At 35.3% G+C, this 14,596-nt stretch overlaps 1 protein-coding gene across 2 annotated transcripts in view; it reads right to left on the bottom strand.

Annotated features, from left to right (window-relative positions):
• Positions 1–14,596, bottom strand: part of Slain2 (SLAIN family member 2) — a 76,517-nt gene that overhangs the window by 14,293 nt on the left and 47,628 nt on the right. The window contains exon 7 of one of the 2 annotated variants that reach the window (XM_004849749.4): positions 9,640–9,717. The exons of the other annotated variant lie outside the window; for it this stretch is intronic. Coding sequence (XP_004849806.1) covers positions 9,640–9,717 — 78 coding nt within the window. The remainder of the gene's footprint in view (positions 1–9,639; positions 9,718–14,596) is intronic. 2 annotated transcript variants of the gene reach the window in all.

Here is a 14,596-nt window from a genome sequence, read left to right as displayed (position 1 = left end):
AAAAAGTTTTACATTGGATTTTTTTTTTTAAATTTTTTTGGTACCAGTGATCGAACTTGGGACCTTGTGCTTACGAGGCAGGCACCAGAACCACTGAACTAAATCCCTGGCCCTCTACATTGGATCTTAATCAAAATTAATAAGTAACTCTCAGGAAAATGACTGAGTCATAAACCTGGAGGAAACTTTGCAAGACATGTATTTGATGATGAAACACTTTATATATTTAATTCAGAAGACACAGAACTTTTACAAACCAGAATAAAAATTGGCAAAAAAATTTTTTAATCCCTACTTCATTCATAAGGGCAGATACATGTAGACTTAACAATGAAATGAAAAGATACTGAACATCATTAATCATTAAGAAATACATATTAAAAACAGAGTAAGCTATCTACTATCATCTGAGTGTGTGTCTCAAAATTCATGAGTTAGAAATTTAATTCCCAATGAATATACCTTTTATGTGGTGGTAGGTCATGAGAGCTCTGGACTCATGAATGGATTAATGTATTAATAAAACCTGTCAGGAGTGGGTTCTATTTTACTTTTTTGTCATATAAGGACAAAGAATTCCTTTCTTGCCCATCTACTGAGAATAAAATTAGACTTTTTGGGCACAGTGGCACATGCCAATAATATTACTCTAGGAGACTACAGTAAGAGGATCACAAGTTCAAGCCCTGCATGCTGCCTCAAAATTTAAAAAACTTTAAAAAAAGGACCGGGGATTTACCTCAGCACAAAAGCCTCAGATTCAATTCCAAATACCGTCCCAAAAAATTTAAAAAGGACTCATGACAATTGTTGTTGAGCATGTGGAGAAACTCTCATATACTGCTGACAGAATGTAAAATGGTATATACCTAACTCTGGAAAAACAATCTGGCTGTTCCCTGTAAAGTTAAATGTATATTAAAAAGGATTCAGGGACTCTACTCAAAGAAAATGCAAATGTATGATCATTCAATGAAAGCATATTTCCATGCAAAGACTTGTAGACAACTTTATTAATAATAACTAAAAACTGAACAAAGCTCCACTGTCCCTCAGCAGGTAAATGAATAAACAAATAGCATACTGTTCTATGGCATAACCATACAGCAGAGCATCAACCAGCAATAAAAAAGAGTAAACTACTGATATGCACAAAGATCAACCTCAAAAAATTATGCTGAGTGAAATTAGTGCTAGACACAAAACTGTACCTATTGCAGAGGTGTATTTATATAAATTTCTAGAAATGGCAAATCTCATTTAGAGTAACAGCAAGCAGGTCAAGTATTTATAGGAGGTCCAGACGATTGACAGGGAAATGAGTATAAAAGAGCTTTCTGAGATTGTGGAAATGTTCTATGACCTCACTGTGCTGGTGGTTACATGGAGAATACTTCAAATTCTACCTGAATAAAACAAACAACACTCTTGAGTTGACCATGTCCTGGTTCCCAACAACTGTTATACAGTTTCCCTGTGTAAAAAACTGAGTATGTCCAAAGAGCCTGAATACCTCTGGACTGCAAATTCCATTATTTTCACAGATTTTGTTTTTTTACTTTACATACTCTATCTTCCCCTTTCCACTGAAAACAACAGGAATGTTTTCCTAATTCCATTCACTATGTTTCCACTTCCACTTTGCCAGACCAGTCTCTATCCCTGTGGCTTCACTGTCTTCCTGGAGGCTCACTGAATAAAGGAGGTTCCACTTCTCTAATTCCTTTTGTTACTACCTATGGATATGGCCTGGACTTGATCCTTCCAGAACCTTCTCTAGAGAAGCCATCTTCAGTCCTAACTTTTACCACAGTTGGGAGCCTTTAGACTAGGTTTTTTTCTTTTGATGGGATTAAAGTTTTAGATAGGAGCAAGAAATTTCAGAGAAGAGGACCACAGATTCCAAAGAGAACTATGGAAAAGTGTGGGGATTTGGGAGCAAATAGGAAAGAGGGCAGGCTGAACAAGAAGTCCTAGGTGTCTCCTTTTGGTGACTGATGTAAAGAGTAGACTACACTCACAAGGTTCAGTGTAGTGGAGGGACCTTGGGACCCAAGGAGTGACATGGTAGTAAAGTTTCCAGGGATTTCTTTTTGCTTCATAGATCTAGAAGAGATTAAGATGTTAACAATCTGGAAAAGCCATGGGACATGGCAGATGGAAAGGCTTCCCAAAGAACTAGAAAAGAAAACATTTAGGTGATAAATGCTCTACTTCAACTACAGCTATATTCCCATCCATGCCAGCAAAGGCCCAGCAGGAAGCCTAAACTCTGTGAGGCTGTTAACAAGGCATCCCAACACACTCCCCAGCAAAGTATCACAGAAGGCCATATAAGGAGCTGGACTTTCAAATCTGCTGATTATGAACCTCCTCCAATGGTGTCATTAGAGACCTTACATAGAGCCGGGATTTCCACATTGCCCTACCCCCACCCCACTAGTCCTGGCAGTAATAAGACACTTCTCCCTTTTCACTTTTGTTCGTCAGTGAAAGTTTAGTTGAGAGTCAGCACTTTCATGATCTGTGGTAATAAGGTCAACCCCACCACAGTGTCAGTGAAGAGAGACTGTGTGGGCGAATCAGAACTTGTACCACCCACCACCTACCACATTCCTTCCCCTCTAGTGTCAATAGACATGAAGTAGAGTATGGGCTGCTTCTTCCATCTGGTGGTAATAAAACGCTTCCCCTTTGCTTGCTGCACTGACCTCCTCCCCTGTGAGCGGGGTCATAGAAAGTCATCTAAAAGATGGTTTAAGAAAGATTCAGAATCTCTTAATACAATCCAAAAATGACCAGATTTCAATTTAAAAAATACTGAGAGCCAGGGACATCTTAAATTAAATTTTAAAAAGACAGTCAACAGACATCAACACCAAGATGATAGAGATATCCAAATTATATGACAAAGATTTTTAAAGCAACCATCATAAAACTGCTTCAATGAGCAATTTCAATCACAATTGAAACATTCAAGATCAAAAAGTCTTAGCAAAGAAATGGAAAATACAAAGAAAAATTAAATGGAAATTTTAGAACTGAGAAATACAATAACCAAATAAAAGCTCAACAGAAGGACTCAACAGCAGCACAGAGAGAACCTAGGAAAATGCAGTCCAAATAACATAGATAAAATACAGAAAAACCAAACAGCTTCAGGGACTTGTGAGGCTATAACAAAAGATCTAACAGTTACATGATTATCAGACTCTTAGAAGAAAAAGAGAAAAGCCAACATAGTGCTGAGAGAAATAACTGCTGAAAATTCCCCAAATCTAGAAGAGGGAATAAATTTATAGATTTTAGAAAATGAACAAACACCAAACAAGATAATCCAAAGAAATTCATGCCAAGACACATCAGACTTTTGACAACTCAAGATAAGAAAAAAATCTTGGGCCGGGAATTTAGCTCAGTGGTTTTGCTGCCTGCTGCGCAAGCACAAGGATCCGAGTTCGATCCCCGCCACCAAAAAAAAAGAAAAAAGAAAAAAGAAAAAAATCTTGAAACCAGGGGAGAGAAACAGCTTACCTATAAGGAGAAATCAGTTCAAATGGTAGTAGATTTGAAGCCCAGAGGTCAGAAGAAAAGTAGACTATTTTTCAAGAGCTAAAAGTACTGTTAATCCGGAATCCCAAACCCTGAGAAAACGTCTTTAAAGAATTAAGGGAAAATCAAGATAATATTGGGAACCCACTCCAAATAGATGGCTAAAGAACTTCTTTAACTGTAAAGGAGATGATAAAAAGGAACCTTAGGACATCAGAAAGGAAGAACAGAATAAGCAAAAATATGGGCAAATACAATTGGCTTCTTCTCTTAAATTTTCAAAACATACAAGGATTGAAATAAAAATTAAAATACTCATATGATTTGAAATGTGTTACAGCTTGTGTCTAGATATCTTTCTCTAAAGCCTTATGTAGTCATAGGTGGGGCTTTTCAGAGGTGGCTGTATCTAGAGTGTGCGATTCTGGGATTAAGGGTGTGTGATTATTAAATTAGTCCACTGATTATTTGGCATAGTTCTAGAGTATGGATAATGGGAAGGCTTACCCCAGGTGTGAGTGCTACCTGCCCTTTGGGTGTGTAGACTGCACAGGATATAAGGGACAGAAAGAGGGCTGCTGTCACTGCTTGCTTGTTTGCTGCTTGCTGCCTTCTGCCTGCCCTGCCATGCCATGGACTATTTCCCCTCTGTGATGCCCCTCTACCATACTACTCTGCCTTAGAGCCAGCTGATTATGGACTGAAACCTCTACAAACTGTAAGCTCAAATAAACCTTTCTTCCTTCAGCTTTGTTGTCAGGCATTTTGTCTCAGCAATGAGCGAAGCAACTAAGGCAAAATGTATGCAGAAAAAATAATAAAAATGGCCATATAGTAAATGGGATAGGGTGAAGAGGCATAAAAGAAGGTAAGGTTTGTATAATTAAATTTGTATAATGATGACATCCATAGATTGTGATAAGTTATTTATATATAATGTGAGAGCAACCATTACTAATAACTATGCAAATATATACTTCCAAAACACTAGAGATGTATCAAAATAGGATTCTAAAGAGTGTTCAAGTAACCTTTGGGAGGGCAAGAAGAAAGCAGAAATGAAAAAAATAACAGAAAACAACAAATAAAATGGCAGACATAAGCCCTAATATGATAATAATTACATGAAATGTAAATGGCCTACATACATCAATTAAAAGATTTGGCAGAGTGGATTGAGAAACAGCTTTACACTGTCTACCAAAAACTCAATTCTAGGGTTGGGGATTTAGCTCAGTGGTTCCACCGTCTGCCTCGCAAGCTAAGGACCTGAGTTCAATCCCCCGTACCAAAAAAACCCACAAACACCTCAATTCAAGTATAACAATATTGGGGGGAGGGGTTGCAAATAAAAGGATGAAAAACATTCTCTCATTCAAACAATACAAAGCTATATCAGATATTTAAGAAGAAAACTGCCAAAGATGAAGAGGTATAATACATAATGATATAATGCTCAAACCAAGAAGATATACAATCCTAAATGTTCACATAGTAAACAACAGAGCTGTGACTATGTGAAGGAAAATCTGAAAGAACTGAATGGAGGAGGCAAATGCGCCTCTCAGTCACCATTCTCAACTGACAAAACTGGACAGGAAATTGATAAGGACAGAAAGACTCAAGAACACCATCAACCATAGGCACTAATGGACACTTAAAAGTACCTAGTCAATACTCCAGTCAACAACAACTTACTACAGATGCATTCAAGTGCCCAGAGAAGGTATTTCAAGACCATACATTGGTCCATAAAACAAGTATCAACAATTTTAAAAGAAATGAAATTATAATATTCTCTGTAATAGAAGCAAACTAGACACAGTAACAAAAAGATAACAGGAAAATCTTTAAAAATTTGGAAATTAAATAATATTTTTCAATGGAAATAAAAACTATGTGGACTGGAATAAAAATTAGACAACATATCAATAGTATGGGGCATAATTAGGAAGAGGAAAAGTTTTAAATCAATAACCTAAGTTCCTACTTCAAGAGAAAAGAAAAGTATACTTCTTGCCAAAGCAAGAAGGAAATAATACAGTGAAGATCAATGAAATTGCAAACAGAAAAAGAAAAAAATCAACAAAACAAACAGTTGATTCTGTGATACCTAATGAATTAGGGATCTAGGCACTGAGCATCAATGACTGCTGACATCACAGAAAAGGGGAAAAACCCCACAATTTACACCTTTGGAGGAAGAAGCATCACTACCTATGATAAAGAGTTTTTCCCAAAACACCAAACTGAATCAAATTAATTTCCTAGATCCAACTACCAATTTACAGAAAAGACAGGTGAACCTACTAAAAAATGCTAGGGAAAAATAATCATCCAGTCTTCAAAAACCTCTGCAGAAAAAATGACTTTATGGTTTTTACAAGCAAACAAACAAATACACAAAAAGAAAAAGGATAGAGGACAACTATAAAAGAAACTCAAGAAAAGACATATTAAAAAGACAAAACTACAGCTTCATTAACTGGATAATAAAAGCATACAGAAAAGGAAGTGATTGCTAAAAAATTCAGAAAAATGGCTACACTTGGAAGAGAGGTTTAAGCCTTGGATCCATCAGGTATTCTTAAATCTGGCTTCACTAGTAATTAAGCTAGTATTTTATTGTTTTTTTGTTTTTGTTTTTTTGTACCAGGGATCGAACTCGGGTCCTTGCGCTTACAAGGCAAGCGATGGAACCATTGAGCTAAATCCCTGGCCCTAAGCTAGTATTTTAAATTCTACTTTATACCTGTCTGTCCGCTTCTCAGTTGGTTCACAACTTAAACAGAAAGGGTATATATATTGAGAATTACCAAACTACAACATCAACCAGAACATGTAAGAGACTGGATCACTGAATAAGAGATAAAACAAAACAGAACAATAAAACCAAACACACAACATACAAATACTTCTTCCTTTCACTAACTTAACAAGACAGCTAGAGGTAGAGTCATCCCAGTTCATACAGGTTGAGGCTCAGCTGTCTTGTCATCTCATCACGGAGGATAGGCAGTTTGGTAGCTCATAGTCACACAAACAATGTGATCCCAAAAGATAAATTTTAAAAATTCAGCTGTAAACTGTAGTCTTTTTACCCCAGTAAATATACAAAATCATTAAGTAAACATTTAAAATTATATAAACCCACCTGGTTAAAAAAAAAAACCCTTAATGAAGCAGCTTACAAATATAATAAGATTTATATAAATTTAAAATCCCCTACTCTTTTATTATAGCATAGTAGTTTCTTGCCCTGATTTTTTTTTTTTTTTGCCCTGTTTTTGATACCACAATTGTTGATACCTCCAGCTTATCTATCTAGGTTTTTAATTTTTTGCGTGGTGCTAGGGATTGAGCCCAGGGCCTCACACAGGCTAGCAAGCCCTCTACCACTGAGTCACACCTCCAGCCTGCTGACCTGTTTTCGCCTGCCTTCCACCCACAGCCAAGGAAGTACAGTACGAAAAAATCTGTAAGTCTCAAAACAGAAGCTTAAGGTATACATATTTGTGGGGCAAAATGCAATGTTTCAATTCATATACATTTTGTATAATGATCAAGTCAGGCTAATAATTAGCATATCCATTACCTTATACATTAATCATTTCTTTCTGGTAAGAATATTAAAAAAAAACCCTTTCCAGTTATTTTGAGATATACAGTACATTATTATTAACCACAGTCACCTTAGTAGAACACCAGAAGTTACTCTTCCTATCCTTATAATTTTATACTCACTAGCAAATCTCATTTTCCTCCACTCCCTAATAGTGATCTCTGGTCACTACTGTTAGTTTATGCTTACTTTTATGAAATCTACTTTTTGAGAAGCCACATATATTTCTTTGTTTGTTTGAGAGAGGGTCTCACTATGCAGTTCAGGCTGGCTTTAAACTCAGGGCAATCCTCCTGCTTTGGCCTCCCTAGTGGTCAGACTACAGGCATGCTCCACAGGAAGTCACATATTGAATGAGACCATACAGTACTGTATTTGTACCTCCGTGTCCAGCTTACTATGCTTTACATAATGTCCTCCATGTCCAACAATATTGTCATAAATGATAGTACTTCATCCCACCCCCACCCCCTAGTACTGAAGATTGAACTGAAGGCATTTCCACTGAGCTACATTCCCACCCCTCTTTTTACTTTTTATTTTGAGACAGGGACTTGCTAAGTCACTAAGTTGCCCAGGCTTTCATCTTCCTGCTTCAGCCTCCTTAGCTGGATCGCATCTTTTAAAATGTCTGAACACTATTTCACTGTGTATAAATGCCACATTAAAAAACCATTCATCCATTGTTGGACATCTAGGTTGATGCAATTTTGGCTATTGTGAATAGTGCTGCACTGTACCCAGGAGTACAGACACATCTTCAATGTACTGGTTCATTTCCTTTGGATATAAACCCAGTAGTGGGATTGCTGGATCCCAAACTCTTTTTTAGTGGGTTTTTTTTTTCCTATTTTTCTCCATTTTTTCTATGTTAGGTATATACTTTTGGCTTGAATCATCATCTTTGGATTTTTATACTTTATTGGCTTTCTTATAGATTAAACAAGATCTAACTTTCTTGTCCCTTACATCTACTTCTTGTCCTTTTTACTACCAATACAGCTATACTGTAATTGTTAGTTAAAACTGGTCAGGGCCAGGGATTTAGCTCAGTGGCGCTGTGCCTGCCTTGCAAGCGCAAGGTCCTGAGTTCAATCCCTGGTGCCAAAAAAAAAAGTAAAACTGCTCAGTTTATGATTAAGTAAATACTGTTCACTGCAGTGCCAAAGAAAGTACTGTAATTATGTTTCTTTTTTGGTAAATCAGTAAGGATTCCTTTCTATAAAGACCCCAATGAGTCATTTCCTTTTCCATTAAAAGAACATAATCTAGGGCTGGGGATTTAGCTCAGTGGTGCTGTTGCCTGCCTCGCAACACAAGGTCCCGAGTTCCATCTCCAGTAACCAAAAAAAAAAAAAAAGGAAACTTCAATCAACTTCTTAAATAAAAGATTATTAAAAAAAAAAAAGAACAGAACATAATCTATGCAGTCTATTTTTCTGACCATGGCACCAGAAGATATCTTTATTGTAGGTTTATGGTCAACTTCTAATATTTAACAAATAAACATTCACACATCCTATACTTCTACTTGGCTATTCTCTTTCCTTCAGATTCTATTATTTCAAACTAATTCTTTAAATTATACTCAAGCCACTAAATTACTGCTGAAACACTAAAAATAATGAATTTGCCAAAATATCTATTATAGTACTTTTGTAACCATATTAAACCTTTTCCTCAACAAATCAAATCTCAAACTTCCTCTTATAATTTGCTTCATGCTCCTTATATATCTCTGTTATTTACTAAATTATGAAGCTATCAGGAAATTCACATGTCCTGGATAGAGGAAATATTTTTTCTCATTGCCTGTATTTGTTCTAACTCATTTTCTCTGTGACTTCTATTCATTCTTATTACTGCTGGTCTATTTAATAAGACTGTTTTATAATTCTACTTCCTTCTACCTACCCATACACCCAAACTCTTGGAACCAATATTATACAGCTTTAGTATCTAACTTATATTTCTTTGGCAGTCAGATCTTACAAAAGGTCCAATTCCATAAATATTTCAAACATATCAGCTGGACCATAATTTGTGTTGTAACTTTAATCAGCTTCTAATGCAAAAGTGCTCCCATTTCATTTCACATAGAAGTGAACTAAAAAAATCAATGCCTGGGGAAAAAAACATTAACACACAGAATGTCTGACATTTGGTCCATTTTACAGCGCATATTGGTTCAACTCACATTAAATTAAAACAATGATACTTAGTTTTAGGTTGGTTTGAAAAAATAAATTCTCTATTATGTACTCCTTTCAGAAGAGCAACCCAATACATACCTCTGTAGAAAATGTTTCTCCTGTATTTATCCACGTATCAGAGAATAAATCCACATTATCTTATTAAGAAAAAGACTAAAACGTGCCTTACAGACATCACTGATTAAGTATGCCAAGAGTCTAAGATTTAACTACCCCATTTGCTGAAATTTTAAACTTAGAGGCTGTAGTTACCTCTTTTTGTAGATGGAGTTTGAAGGAACTGTTTGGCTTTGAGGGAAGTACGAGGCAAATTTTTCAGCCTTTGCGAAGCTGTTGAAAAATAAGGAACTGTAATATTTGCCTGGAAGTACAAGATAAAGGCTATAGCTTCTGTAATCTTGAATATTTTAATACAACTTTAAAATTTATCAAGAAGCAGACCTCATAAGGTGAAAATATGTTAGAATCCTAGAAGCAGAGAGGAATTTTAAAGTGATGCTTAGTGCATTCAGTTGGAAAAGAAAGGGAATGGAAATCTTAGTGCACACTGAACACTTTAAGAACTAGTTTCTTTATAGATGAAAACATCTCTAATAATGTCAATTGGTTGAAATATCAAAGAGAAAACATACCACCAGCAAACATGCTACAGGATGCAAAGAATACAATACAAAGACATGATAAACACAAGCACACAGTACAGAATAAAATAAATGCAGTACTGTTCAATGCAAAAAAAGGCACATTTTGGCAAAGCAGTTATTGTTAGATGAGTTGCCCTAAAGTGAAACAGTAATCCCCATACTCAAAAAGGAGAAGAAAACTCAGAACTAGGCAAGTACTTAGGAAGTCACAATCTATTGGCTTTAACATGTTCAATATTGTTCTGCTGTGGAATCCAACTGTTCCTTGCCTCAGAGTTTGGGTAGCACCATATCTGGACTGCACACACGTATGCCTACAGGGAGCTAGGTGTGTGCATGTTATGGATTAGGGATTCAGATAAGTCAGAGCATTTGTCTTTTACTGTGATCAATGAGAAATGCTGAGCTTTCTTCCAAACTTCTATCAAATACATCAAAACTCCAAAATGGGCATGTAAGATGCAGACCAGAGCTGCCTAGAGTTAAAATGGCTCAAATTACTTCAATTTATAGTTTCTATGGCTCCAATTATCAGAGTCCCATACAAACCAGTGTAATCACTTATTAAAGTGGCTCTACAATGTTATTCCACTGACTGGAGAGTTACACTTCATGCACTTCTAGGATTTATGTACAATGAAACAAACCAAAAAAGAGATCCCACTCCTATAAGACTACCCAGGGCATAATCATTGTGATAATAAAGAGAGATCTGATATATCATCAGAGAGATGTCTGTTTCCTCTATTGCTTAATTCTATCAAAGCTGAAAAACTATTGTTTTCTCACAGCTAATAAACCTTTTAAAAGAAATGTATTCAACTTCCAATTTTACAGCACTGTAAATACTATACATAAATAATATTTGATGCCAACTTAAGTCAAATATTGTCATGGAGTCTACCAAATACTTCTCTACCTTGTATCTGTTCCATAAACTTATAAGATACTATAATTGTTGATACTTTTCATCTATATATTTATTCACACATTTCATACCATTCTTTCGTATTTCTATCCATCCATCCATCCATCCATCCATCCATCCATCCATGCTTTCCCTTATTTAAATAGTTGAGTATGTGCTAAATTCCAGATATTGTTTTTGGTGCAATGGTTTTAGGCGCCAACTAATAGACACAGTCCTTATTCTTTTAGAATTAATACTCAAGGAAAGTAGAGACAGACATAAACAAAGTAGGAGAATGTATGGTCTTCTAGATAGTAACAGCTGTTAAGGAGAAAAATTAAGTAGGAAACAGGGACAAGAAATAGGAGGTTTAAATTGCAGTTATAAGCAGGGTGATCAGGAAAGATTTCCCTAAGATGACATTTGCACAAAGATCTGAAGGAATAGTTGCAGTGAGCCGTGTAGATATCTAGAAAAGCATTCTCAATTATGGAAAAAGCAATTATAAAGAATTCTGAGACTGGAGCATTCCCAGTGCATTTCAAGAACAGAAAGTAGGCTCAGTTATAAATGAAGGCAGAAGGAAACCAACTGAATATATCCTCACAATCTACAGTATCTATTAGCCAATACAAAAATTTAATGGAAAGATCTGACTTGGAACAGCTATGGTAACGCCAACAGACTCTATTATCCCTGAAATTTCATGGTGATATCACAACCATGGCATCTACAGACAAAGGAAACCACCCACCAGGAATTTAAAGACTCAGTTACATATGGAACCAGGGAAATTGGCCTGACAGAAATAGAATGAAATGAATGATTTGCATAAAATACCACACTGTCACATAATGTTAGTCAAACAAGAACAAAATAAAAATTTTATCTGAATTATCACTCTTATTTTATTTTCCTAAAGTCAGTCATTTTTAAATTTTTTTATTTATTTATTTATTTATTTATTTATTTATTTATTTTTGGTACCAGGGATGGAATTAGGGACCTTGCACTTGCGAGGCAGGCACCGGAACCACTGAGCTAAATCCCCGGCCCCAAAATCATTTTTTAAATAAAGTACATTTAAGTGAAACTCTTCTAAACTTTCTAAATTAATAGAATTTAATGTGTTAGCTCTTTGAAAATGTTTATGGTTTAAAATTTGCCTATTTTCTCTTTTAATATTTATGTAATTGCAAATTAGCAAGACCACTGTGAGAGGCAAAGATACTACAGAAAAACAATTATTCTTTGATGCTATCGTTATTTAGGTTAAAGTCTCCCTCCACAAATCAGCCCCTCTAAAAACCTCTGTATTTTTTTTTTTTTTTTTGGTACCGGAGATCAAACTTGGGTCCTTGCGGTTGTGCAGCAGGTGGCAAAACCACTGAGCTAAATCCCCGGCCCAAACCTCTGTATTTCTGGCAAACATAAAACATTATTTTCCAAATCATTCTAGCTCAAAATCTTATTTTAAATTTTATTTATTCACCTCTTGGAGTTTCTCACATCTATCCCATTCCTTTATATTTCCACTGTCTCCTAAATACCTCAGACCATTGTCACCCTGTTTTAATTAGGACAATGTTCTTTAGGGGCTCCCTACATATGATCCTTTTCATTTCACTCATGTACCTTAAGGGAAGGCTGGTGAAAGTGCAGGAAATAAGCGGGCATACTCTCTGTGGAGAATTCAGAAACAGTATAAAACCAGCTCCTTCTTTATTCTATTATAATGCTCCAGCAATAATAAATGTCAGAGAAAAAAACACTTCCAACAGTTTACTGGTCTATTGCAAGCAATAGCTGCCGTTACTACTGAGTTTTAACAATATCACATAGGTTTTAAATTATTACACTTTATTATGTGTCCCTTAATAAATACTATTTCATATGAAAATGAAGTATGAGAACTCTCAGTAATAGTCTGGGTTCAGATGCATGTTTCTTTCAAGGATAATTTTCATAGTAGTTCAAAATAACACAAGATTACTTTAGTAGAATGTGTATCTCCCACGCTATGATGCATTCTACTAGTAAGTTTAGACTTATTAGAAATAAACAATGATAGTACAATGATTGTAAAGTCAATGAGAAAGAATGTGAGTTACCTTATTTCTGTCATTATATGTAAACTTTGAGCTTGTGTTTAAAATTTTTCAACTGGGAAGACATTTAAAATTATTAGACTTGATCCTCCTCAAGACAATGGCTTGGACAATATCAAAAATTTTAGAGTTACTGTAAAAAATAGGACTTTCTGAACCTTCTAATTTAGCCTTATGTTAAAGCTTTTCCATATTTGCATATCAGTTGCTCTGTGAGAAAAAAAATCTCTCAAACTTATAAAGATGGTATTCTTTTTTTTTTTTTTGTATTAAATTCTTTTATTGGTACATTGTAGGTATACGACACAATTACATTTCTCATTGGGAATTGTACCTTTATATAATGCATCTTGGTTCTTATTTTTTCCCCCATTCCTAGCCCTCCCTTCACGCCCTCCACCCTTCCCTATTTACTAAGACTTTATTTCCATTTTTTCCATTTCTCATCATGTTTTCCTTTCCCTTCTTTCCTTTCCCCTGCCCCTCCCACTACCCCTACCCCTTTGGACCTTTTCTTCCTATTTTACATTATCGATTATTCATTCTAATCATTGGTACATTTTAGGTATACAATATAATGACATTCATCATTGGAAATTTGCACCTTTACATAGTCTCTCTTGGTTCTTATTTTTCACCCTTGCCCAACCCTCCCTTCAATCCCTCCCGTCCTCCCTATTTACAAAGATTTTGTTCCTATTTTTCCATTTTCTCATATTAATCCCACTCCCTTCTATCCTTTCCCCTAGCCCTCCCACTTCCTTCCTCTTTGCCCCTTTTCTTCCTATTTCACATGACCTATTATACATTTAGTCCTTATTTACACTTTAAGTTTCTCACACCAGAGAAACTATTCAGTATTTACACATGTGTGTCCTATTTATTTCACTTAAGAGTATTGCCTCAATGTGCATCCACTTAGCTATAAATGTCTCTAATTTCTCATTTTTTATGGCTGAGTAGTACTCCATTTTATAAAAAAACCACATTTTCTTTATCCAGTCTCCAGTTGATGGGCATTTGGGCTGTTTCCAAGTTTTAGCTATTACAAACTGCACTGCTATGAACATGGGTGCACATATATCACTGTGGTATGATTCTTTTAATTAAAGATGGTATTCTTTCATCAAACATGACTAATGATAGACTGATAAACCTGGCTAGTGTGTTGAGCCTCAATATTCAAAGAATATAAATGGTGAAGAAATTCACTAGCAATTTTTCAGAAGCTAAAGTGATTTCATTACTATGATAGATCAATATGTAAAAATATTTTTCATTACTTACAAAAAAATCAGTGTAATTAAACATCCCACTGTCTTTATTCTTTTTGTACTGTAGTATTGATTTTATTATTTTTTACTGACACAGTTAAAAATAGAAAGCTCAACAAAAATATTTTCATTGTTGGCCTTTTTTTTCCTGGCCATTATTACTTTAACTTATTTTATTACATTATTATTACTGAACATAGTTTTGTCATACAGAAGAGATGGTAAAATAATCTCCAGGTGCTAACTACTAAAGTATAAACTGCTATTAATGAA

Source organism: Heterocephalus glaber, unplaced genomic scaffold, assembly GCF_053883595.1.
Source record: "Heterocephalus glaber isolate CG9 unplaced genomic scaffold, H.glaber_assembly_v1.0 deba00001509, whole genome shotgun sequence".
NCBI classification, from domain to species: Eukaryota; Metazoa; Chordata; class Mammalia; order Rodentia; family Bathyergidae; genus Heterocephalus; species Heterocephalus glaber.
Note: the sequence above shows the minus strand (reverse complement) of the source record. Positions and strands in the feature narration are given on the sequence as shown.